The 11,044-nt window shown below is 38.5% G+C and overlaps 1 protein-coding gene across 3 annotated transcripts; it reads left to right on the top strand.

Moving 5' to 3' along the window:
• Positions 1 to 1,793: 1,793 nt before the first annotated feature.
• Positions 1,794 to 10,519, top strand: ube2nb (ubiquitin-conjugating enzyme E2Nb). 3 transcript variants are annotated; one of them, NM_200342.1, is given in 4 exon segments: positions 1,794 to 1,900; positions 3,136 to 3,382; positions 6,197 to 6,337; positions 9,755 to 10,519. In NM_200342.1, coding segments are annotated over 4 exon segments (465 nt in total). In that variant the 5' UTR covers positions 1,794 to 1,870; the 3' UTR covers positions 9,802 to 10,519.
• The last annotated feature ends 525 nt before the right edge of the window (positions 10,520 to 11,044 follow it).

Raw genomic sequence — 11,044 nt, 5'->3', positions numbered from 1 at the left:
CATGTGTGGAATGGATGTATTTGCCTATATAAGTATGAATATATAGGTATATTTATGTATATATGTATTATTTTTCATTTGTCTGTTTAGTTCCCACTGGTTATATGTTCCTAAAAAATCAATAAAAACTAAGTAAAAAAATTAAATAAATAAATATTTAAAAAAATAATTTAGTTTTTTAATTTAAAAGTAATTTAATTTAGCCTGTAGTTTTCATGTAGCTTAAACTGATGGAAAAATAATAAATAAAGTACATTTAAGAGCTGATTAAAAATGCATTAAACTGCTGGAACTCCAAATTGAGAAAAGAAAGTATCATGATCTTATATTAGTCATAATAATGTGATTTTAGGACAGTTTAACATTTTTAGAAGAATTTGCTATTTTAAAATATAAACGTAATATAAACAATATTTAAGGTGGTGGGCCTGCAGGAGGATGGTCCCACCAGGTGGAGGTGTTCAAGGATCTTGGGGTTTTGTTTATGAGGAAGGGAAGGATGGAGGTGAGAGGTGTATTGGTGCAGCAGTAATGTGGTCGATGTGCTGCTTTGTTGTGGTAAAGAAGCAGCTGAGCCGACAGGCAAAGCTCTAGATTTACCAGTCAATCTACAGTCCTACTATCACTTACGGTCATGAGCTTTGGGTCATGACCGAAAGGACAAGATCTCGGATACAAGCGGCCGAAATGAGTTTCCTTCGCAGGGTGGCACTCTTATGTGAGGAGCTCTGACAGTCGGGAGGAGCTCAGAGTAGAGTCGCTGCTCCTCCACATTGAGAGAAGTCAGCTGAGGTCGCTCGGGCATCTGTTTCTGATGCCACCTGGACGCCTACCTAGGGAGGTTTTCCAGGCATGTCCCACCAGGACGAGGCCTCTGAGAAGACCCAGGACACGCTGGAGGGACTATGTCTCTCGGCTGGCCAGGAATGCCTTGGGATCCCCCCAGAGGAGCTGGAGGAAGTGTCTTGGGAGAGGGAAGTCTGGGGTTCTCTCTTAAAACTGGTGCCCCTGCGACCCCGCCCCGGAAAAGCAGATGAAAATGCATATTTTCTTGTGTCACTTACATTTTAATTGTCTCAGCCTAGTTAAAATAAAATGTGAAGTCAGAATACTGCTTTCTAAGTAAAACATTATTAATACCCTCTTAACCAAAGCAAGTCTATTTATGTAGATATATGTCTACATTTCATCACCTCACAGCAAGAAGGTGGCCCGGGCTGGGTCAGTTGGCATTTCTGTGTGGAGTTTGCATGTTCTCTCCATGTTGGCGGGGGTTTCCTCCGGGTGCTCCGGTTTCCCCCAAAGTCCAAACACATGCGCTATAGGGAATTGAATAAGCTAAATTGACCGTAGTCTATGTGTGTGAAAGATTGTGTGGGGGTGTTTCCCAGTGTTGGGTTGCAGATAAGGTCCCATATGGGGATCATAAACCAGAACAGCTTTATTGCAAGTAATTTGTCACTACAAAATGAGCTTCCAGAACAAAAATACAGTGTAGACATAAATAGAAATATATATATAATAAATAACAATAGTATTAAAAAGAGAGGGGAACAGTGTGCATATGGTATTTAAATATAAATATAAAAATTAAAAAATTAAATAACACACGTTATAAATAGTACAGATGAATTTATGAATAATTGTAGGACTAAGCCGAAACGAAAATGAATGAACGAATTTATGAATAAGATTATAGAGCGCACACAAAATAAACTTGCATTCAACGCATGGAAACTACATTTCCCAGAAACCCCCACTGAAGCGGATGATGACGGTTTTTTACCGGAAGACTCACGCGCATGCGCTGTCAACCTCAACGCGAGGAGCAGGGAGCGGGCCACGGTGCAAACCGCATTAATAAAACGAGATGGCTGGATTGCCGCGCAGGATTATTAAGGTATATTTCCTGTAATGTTTCTGTTGTCCGATCTGTTAAAGTATTACTTTTTAATGCGTAAATGATGCGTTAAAAATCTGGAAAATGGCACGTGCTGCTGCTCCTGCTGGCCCTGCAGGGAGGCTCCCCGCGCTCACTCTGTAAAACATCAACATTTCAGAACATACTGGGAAATAAGCGTACTATAAAGATGTGTGTTTTGCAGCAAATGTCTTTGCCTTGTAATCTAAGCCAGCAGAGGTGCATTTCTGTCAGCTGATGATGGTCTGGGTGTGTTTGAGCCTCTGCAGGACACATGAACGTGTTTACAGATGCAGAAATTACATTAAACGCCGGACAAACAGACTTGATGATGAGATACTGAGAGCTATGCAGTAATCAGAGTGTACATGCCAACAGGGCGTGCCTTCAACTGCATTGAGAGTCAACATATGGTTATTCAATCAGTGCTTAGCTTGTGTTTTGTTTGTTTTCCTAATATTTCATAGCGTATATTATTATTATGGTCATATCTGATTCACACTGCAGCTAAAAACTGCCCGGAAGTGACAGTATGATTGACTTAATTTGACCATCTACAGTTCATTTTGTTTTGACGTGCTATTTGGTTGGTCTATTTAATATTATACTAGTCATGAAATTAAATGTACCCCTTTTTTCAATAAATGGTTGTTCATTAATTAAAGGGGTCCTATTATGTCCCCTTTTACAAGTTGTAAAATAACTGTATAATGTCACCCAGAGTATGGGAAATTTCAAAATACCACACTAATATTGTTTTATAGCTCTCTGAAACGGACCATTTTAGGCTTTGATGCTAATTGTGCTGTTGTGGTGACTGTCGCTTTAAATTTAAATGAGATCGTGCTCTTTTCAAAAGAGGGTGGGGCTACAGATGCCTATGAGTCAGCATAGTGGTACCTATAGTGGTAAACAAGACTAATGTCCTATGCTAATGAGGGAAAGATGATCACCAGTGGGCGGGGCTTTCCCCATTTATATGACATGTACAAAGAGAGAATGTCAATCAAAGTGTTTCTGCAGATGGTTTTTATCAAGTGTGTTCATCAGCTCACCAAAAACAAACCCGTTAGCATATACAGTGGACTGTAAATCAAGTGATTTTAATATATATATATATAAAAAAAAAGATGGCACACACTTGAATTCAGCTGATTTCTGTGAAACAAACTCATCTCCATGCATTGTTTTCTCACTTGCATGTGTTTGTACAGGAGACGCAGCGCTTGTTAGCCGAGCCTGTGCCAGGAATCAAAGCGGAGCCAGATGAGGGGAACGCTCGTTATTTCCATGTGGTCATCGCTGGTCCGCAGGATTCACCATTTGAGGGCGGGACTTTCAAACTGGAGCTGTTCCTCCCAGAGGAGTATCCCATGGCGGCTCCAAAGGTCCGATTTATGACCAAAATCTACCATCCCAATGTGGACAAACTGGGCAGGATCTGTCTGGACATCCTGAAAGGTGATTATAGTGTGTTCAGCTAACTCTGTAAAGCCAGATAAAAGAAAAATAAAATATGGGACCTTCAGATAGATAGTATAAAGAGTTTACACATAAGTTGGCTTTTAGTGCTTGTGTAATATTATATGGTCAAAATTAATACAACAAATGAACTAATAAATCTTTCTCTTAAGACGCAAGATGTTTTAGAGGCTCTGGAAAATCTTTCCACCTCTGAGGAACACTGAAAGTAAAGGTTCTGGAAAAACATTATTCATCAAAAGCCTGATTGATAATTGATCCTAATTTGTTTTAAATTGACTAATGAGGACGAGGAAAGCGCTCGTTGTTTCCATGTGGAAATAAATTATTCAGTCCAGTGATTTAACTCAAAATATATCTGAAAAATGTCACCGTTATCTTTACATTTATACTACAGATAAATTAATATCAAATATATAGTATATGTTAATATTACCTTTCGACACAGAACATGTAAGGTGTTTGCACATATGTTTACTATTAGTGCTTATGTAGTATGATATTGTCAGAATAAGAAGGAAAGTCTGTTTAGTTTGCTCAGTTTGGACCACTGAATAAAACTATGTAATGTATTTATAGTTTCTGACATTCATTTGATCAAAAATATTCTGATTCATGTAAATCAGCGAGTTCTTGCATTAATTGCACGAGTATCACTCTGTATCTACAATAATGTATTGGGAAAAGTTAAATGCTTGCTTTTATGATTAAATAAACAACATATATCTTTCTCTTAACATTTGAGATGTGTTATGCTGTGTTCACACCAGATGCGGAACGCGCGGATAAATCGCGCTATTCGTGCGTAAATTGCCGTGTGAACATTTGAGGTTACTCGCTTCATTCGCGCGTCAAATCTGCTTCATTCGCGTGTCAAATTAACTTCAGAACAGACGTGGATTCGTGTGATGGGCAGGGCTTCTGTCTGCCCGGTGACTGTAGCTTCATAGCTAAATGGCTAACATGGATTTTATGAAGAAAATAACAGTGTTTATGTACTTTATGAAGGCTGAAAACAGCGTCGATACGTTTAGGGTCGTGTCTGAGTCCACTACACGCTTTCAGAGGTGCATCCAGCTCTGTGAGCTCATAAACTCCTCCAGAAACTGAACCTGGATCACAGAGGCTTTCAACGGTGCTTCTGACTGAGCCAAGCCCAGTTTGATGACTTGTTGTCGGTGTCCCCTGGAGGATTTCCCCTGGGACACCATCAACAGGTTCTACGTCACAATCACGCCCCCACAAAAGCAAGCTTCTGATTGGTTAACGCGGCGCGAATGTCCGCTGAAGTTCAGATTTTCGAACTCGAGAGATTCGCGCAAAACGCTCGTTAAGCACGTCAAACGCGCAAAACACTCAATTCGCTTTGCGCGTATCGTGCTATTTGCTTTGCGCAATTCGCATCATTCGCTCCGCGCCACAGGATGTCTATTCACGCTTTGCATTGACTTAACATGTAAATCACTCGCGCTTGACGCGTGTGACGCATCTGGTGTGAACACAGCATAAGAGGCTCTGGAAAATCAGTCCACCACTGAGAAACAGAGAAAGTAAAGGTTCTGGAAAAACATTATTCAAAAGCCTGAACATCATAATTGATCTTATTTTCTTTTAAATGAAGTAGGACTAATGTGGACGGGGGAAGCGCTCGTTGTTTCTATGTGGAAATAAATTATTCAGTCCAGTGATATATCTTAAAATATATTTTAAAAATGTCTTATCTTTACATTTATAAGACAGATAAATTAAACAAAATCAGATAAATAGGATAGGATAAATATATATATATATATATATTTTACCTTTCGACAGATAGAATATGTAAGAAGTTTTCACATTTGTTGACTATTAGTGCGTATGTAATATGATATTGTCAGAATTAGAAGGAAAGACTGATTAGTTTGCTCAGTTTGGACCTCTAAATAGATCTATGTAATGTATTTATAGTTTCTGACAATTATTTGATCATATAAATTGCATGAGTATCACTCTGTATCTACAATAAGGTATTGGGAACATTTAAATGCTTGGTTTTATGATCAAAAAACAACATCAAAACAAAACAAATCCCTTTTATTGTCACATCAGCAGCAGCACGTGTGCTATGAAGAGAAGCTTATGTGCTGGCTCCGGACAGTACAAAATACAGTACAAATACAACGACAGTGTGAAATTGACAGCGATATGTACAATGAATAGGTGTCCACATAGTTGTAGGCAGTATTGTTTCAAGTATGGATTGGTTAAAGTGCAGTGCATGCTACATATTGATGGTGTGCAGTGAGGGGTATGGAAGAGTCTGTGTGTGTGTGTCAAGTGTTCATCAGCCTGATAGTCTGAGGGAAGAAACTTTCCTTCAGCCGGCCGGTGCGTGAACGGATGCTGCAGAAGGAAAGTTTCTTCCCTCAGACTATCAGGCTGATGAACACTTAACATATATCATTACATATATCTTTCTCTTTAGATTTAGGATGTATTAGAGGCTCTGGAAAATCAGTCCACCCCTGAGGAACAGAGAAAGTAAAGGTTCTGGAAATAAACATTTGAAAGCCTGATGATCATTATTGATTCTCGTTTATTTAACGAGGTATAACAAATAAAGCTATTTTATCCAGTGTTTATCTTGAAATGTTATTAACAACTTCAAGGGTACTCTCTTATTTAGTTAGGACTTCATAGCAAAAAGACATGTACCTTGAGCTGTAGGTGGAAGTTTGTACAGTGTTTGTTAAAAATACTTTTGCTCAATCCTGTAATTTTATTATCCTCATTGAGCTCTTGTTTCTCTTGTAGATAAATGGTCTCCTGCACTCCAGATTCGTACGGTGCTGCTGTCTATCCAGGCTCTATTAAGCGCTCCAAACCCTGACGATCCACTGGCCAATGATGTAGCCGAACAGTGGAAGAGCAACGAGGCTCAGGCCATCGAGACAGGTGAGATGTACAGTCATGTGTATTTTTATAGCACGTTTATCGTGCACCCAAAGTGCTTCACAATCGCAAGGGGGGTCTCTCAACACCACCACTAGCGTGCAGCTCCGCTTGGATGATGCGATGGCAGCTAAAGAACAACAGCACCAGTGCGCTCACCACACAACAGCTATAGGTGGAGTGGAGAGACGGTGATTAGATCTCAACAACAAGGGATAATTATACAAAGGAACTGTTAGTGCTCGGAGAATTAAGTGCTTGATTAAGGGGAGAGTGCTTATAATTCTTTATTTTTTATAGAGAGAAGAGTGGTTTCTTCTACAGGTGGTTTGTCAAGCCCACTCACCTGTGTGAAGCACACTTCATGGTTTGTCTTGGGGTTTTAGATTTTTTTTTTAAGATATGAAGAGATTGTAAGACAGTGTCTTGTACAAAACATTATAAAAATGGATGTTTAGTTAAATATTCATGCAAATAACAAAATATTAGATTGTAAAATAAATGTAGAATCGCTGCACTTCGTGTCTTGATTCCTAATCTTTAAACAGAATACTATCCACTTTGGAGAATGAAAACGTGACAGCTCAGAGAATGCAGATTGCAACTTAAATATATTTACATATACAGTATTTTCTTTCTATATCACAGTATATTTATATGCACAGAATTATTATCCCTCCGGTTTAATTCTTTACCACACAATTTCCCTTCAAATTCTGTTTAACAGAGAGAAGTTTTTCAACACATTTCTAATCATAATAGTTTGAATAACTAATTTCTAATAACTGATTTCTTTTATCTTTGCCATGATGACAGCACATAATATTAGACTAGATATTCTTCAAGACACTATTATTCAGCTTAAAGTGACATTTAAAGGCTTAACCAGGTTAAGTCAAAGTGAGCTTTATTGTCAATTCAACCACATGTACAGGACATACAGAGAATCGAAACTGCTTTATTCTCAGACCCTAGGTGCACAACAGATAATGTCAATACAAAAGGTAGAATTTTAAAGAAAACAAATACAATTACACACACAATCAAAAATAATATAGGTAAAAATAAAAATTGTATACAGTACAATTACAATTAATGGCACATGGCAAGAAGTGCAAACCAGAGATGCAAGCAGTATATAGTGCAAAAAGCTTGTATGATAAAGTGACAGTGTCTTAATAATATACAGGGAGGTAGTATGAGGTAACTAGCAGTCCAATGTTGAACAAAGTGACCAATGTAGATGTGTAAGGCCCCGTTTACATTAATACGGTTTAGTTTTAAAACGCTTAAGTTTTGCTGCGGTTAAGCCATCTGTCCACACTACCGAGTTTTCAAGCTTTGAATACAGAGCGTTTTGGTTACACTGAAGAGGCCGTTTTCATTTTAAAACGCTGCTGCTCCGTGTCAGTGTGGATGGGGGAAATTGGAGACATCTGAAAACGCAGGTGTGGCTGCAGACTTTCGCCTCTCTGATTGGAGCATTTCCCTCAATATTAAGTAGCCTACACACAGTTCAGTCCTGCATCCTCTCCTTGTAAGTTCAGACTGCGCAAGTTTAATATGGAAAACAAACTCCAGAGGACACATCGGGTAAATCTTCAAGGAGAAAAGTGCACTTCATAACTTTATTCACATCATCCTGGCTACGTTGTTTCACTTTCTTAAGAATATAATGAAAACATGATTAAAGGAACTGCTATTTTGATATTAGCAACTTAACAGACAGCATAGAAGTTGAGGCGTTGTGCTGCATATATGAGTGTCATCTTCACTGTGTGCATATTTATAACAAAACAGTGCCTATATAACATCACTGCCTTCTTTCATTTTCATTGAAAATACGAAGCACACCCTCTCTTTTGCTGAATGTCAGTTTTAATAAGCAATAATACCCTTTATAAAAGAATAACGTACAATAAGTTTATACATTATAGGAAATAAAGGCAAGCAACCAGTCAATATACAGAATGTACATGGTTACATTAGTTATAAGCTTATCTTTGCGCTCAGCCAACACACCTGAGCACAAGTAATAGATTCAAAAGACCAAAGTATGGGGAATATGTCGTCAGATATAGACAACAGGATGAGTTAAATATCACGCTTAACAAATATAGTGAGATTAGATCCAGCGGTGGATCCTTGATGAACAGTCAGACAAGCACAGCTCTCATCTGCCTAGATATGCTGCAGTGCATGCCAGAGTGTGTGTGCAGTCACGTGATGTGCGTTTTTAGTGGTGTGGTGTAGATGGAGAGCTGTTCAGAAACGTCAGTGTGTACGCGGTTCGTTTTCATTCTAAAGTGCCGTTTTAAAACGAAAATGTATTAGTGTAAACAGGGCCTAAGAGTGTGCGTTTACATGTGGGCAGGGAAAGGGGAGTGGTGGCAGAGCCAAGAGAAAAACCTTAATTAGGTTAAAGTAATTAGGCAAGTCATTAGCCCCTTTCACACATACAGAACAGGTCCTTTTTGAAAATACCGGAAAATTCGTTCTGGCTATTTTCCGGAAAGAGAAGTTGTAACATTACCGGCAATTTGCCGGAATGCTGCGCTGTGTGAATGCAGAAGGAAGATTGCCGTAATAAGCGCGTGTACGTCTAGAACGTGCTGATGTGAGACGTCTGCTTTAGCCAATCACAACAGTCAGACGCATTTACGTCTGCGCGGTTTGTGAGAATAAAAGCCTTTGAATATTTTCCCAGACACATTTAGCTGCTAGAAGTTAGTCAGATCACGTTTATATGTTCTTCTTAATGCCAACTGTGTAAATAATCATCGACGAGATGCTTATGATAAGCCGTTGTTTGTTTACCTTCAAGCTTTGCATGCGCCTGTGAAACAGCCTGTGAGCGCCTGCACACACACATATCATGAACATCTCGACATGTGAAAGTGATCCTGCGAAAGTTGTTCACAATATTGATCATCCACAGAGTTTGTAATTTAGTCAAATGTTTACAAATACAAGCGCAGCCGTTTAAAGCTCATTTGTGGTGAATGATGTCAGAATTTACCGGTATTTTGGAATGGATGTGTGAATGCTCTTTTCTCGGAAAATTTCCGTAACGTCCTCGCATGTGTGAACACCGCTTTTTTGAATATACCGGTAAAGTCGTTCCGGAAATTTTACAGATATTTACCGGTATCACTGTGTGAAAGGGGCTATTGTATAACAGTGCTTTGTTCTGGAGACAATCGAAACAAATATTGCTTAAGGGGGCTAATAATATTGACCTTAAAATGGGTTTAAAAAAACAAAAAACTGCTTTTATTCTAGTCGAAATGAACACCATTTGGGAAATATACGATAAAAAGATAACAGGAGGTTGAATAATTTTGACTTCATCTTATTGCATATTTGAGATTTTCTCTCTCTCTGTCTCTCTCTCTCTCTCTGTCTCTCTCTCTCTTGCAGCCCGAACATGGACCAGGCTTTATGCCGGCAACAACATTGAAGTTTAGAAAGAAGAAAAGGTGGCGCCAAGTGAGAGAAGTGGAACAATCTCCTCCTGTCTTCTTTTGCATTTAAAGGACACTTTCTCAGACAAAATAAAAAACGTAAACGATAAAATAATACATGATTCAAAAGCATCTACTGCAGCCTATCGGGTGAGTGTTGGTGTGCTCCTGGTTCAGAGCTGATGTTTGCTCCACTATATGCTTTAACCAGGATAATGACGTGTGGTGATGGCCTGGGGGATTTCCCAGCATCCCTTGCGTGGTCACTACACTGGACCCTGTCAGAATGTGTAGTACAGTCCCTATTACAGTCATTAACGCAGTGAATTTCACTGGAAACAGGTTGTAGGCTCCAGGTGTAATGGTTTGTTTGTTTTTTTTATGTTATTGGGCGTAGAGGGAGGGCAGGTTAAACGCGGGTTGCATTTATGCTGCTTCTTGGTCAGGGACAAAATGATGTGAATTATTATTATTATTATTATTATTATTAACTTTTTTTTTTACTTTTTCTTTCCTGTGAAACTCTTCAGTTGATTAAAAGCATGTCTAAATTATGTCCTATCTGACAGAACCTGCTCTGACGTCGTTGTATTGCAAACAAAACTTGTGTGTGTGTGTGTGTGTGGTTTGTGTTTCGGCTGGCGTGGAATCTGTACGAATCGTCTGGGAAAATTGAATCTGTAAATGTTCAGTTTTAGTAAAAATATTTTTTGTTATGTTATTTTGGTTTGTTCTGGTCATTTCTGAGGGTTTATTTGTAGAGGTTTGATTGTATGGAAGATCGTTTTAATTTAATTAATTAATTTTCCTTTGGCTTAGTCCCTTTATTCATCAAGTGTCTCCACAACTATTCCAGCTTATGTTTTTACACAGTAGATGCCCTTCCAGTTGCACCCATACAAACTCACATTCACACACTTTCTTACACTACGGCCGATTTAGTTCATCTATTCCCCTATTGCACATGTGTTTGAACTAGGGTTGCAACGATTCTGAAATTTGGTTGTACGATTATAGTCTAAGAAATAATCTCGGTTTCACGGTTATCATGACTATTTGCATTCATTGATTTCAAAACCCTGGTTGTTTAAAACTAAAATCATTTTAAATTTGGTTTCGTAGTTCATTTTAAAAGTTAATTTGATTGACTATATAAAAATCAGTGAATATTATTGACGCATTTTTTGGGGTAAAATTGCTACATTTTACTGTCATTCAATGTGTTTTTGGTCAATATCAATGCATC

This window comes from Danio rerio, chromosome 4 (assembly GCF_049306965.1).
Source record: "Danio rerio strain Tuebingen ecotype United States chromosome 4, GRCz12tu, whole genome shotgun sequence".
Lineage (NCBI taxonomy): Eukaryota > Metazoa > Chordata > Actinopteri > Cypriniformes > Danionidae > Danio > Danio rerio.
The sequence above is the reverse complement of the archived record's forward strand: the minus strand, read 5'-3'. Positions and strand labels throughout refer to the sequence as shown.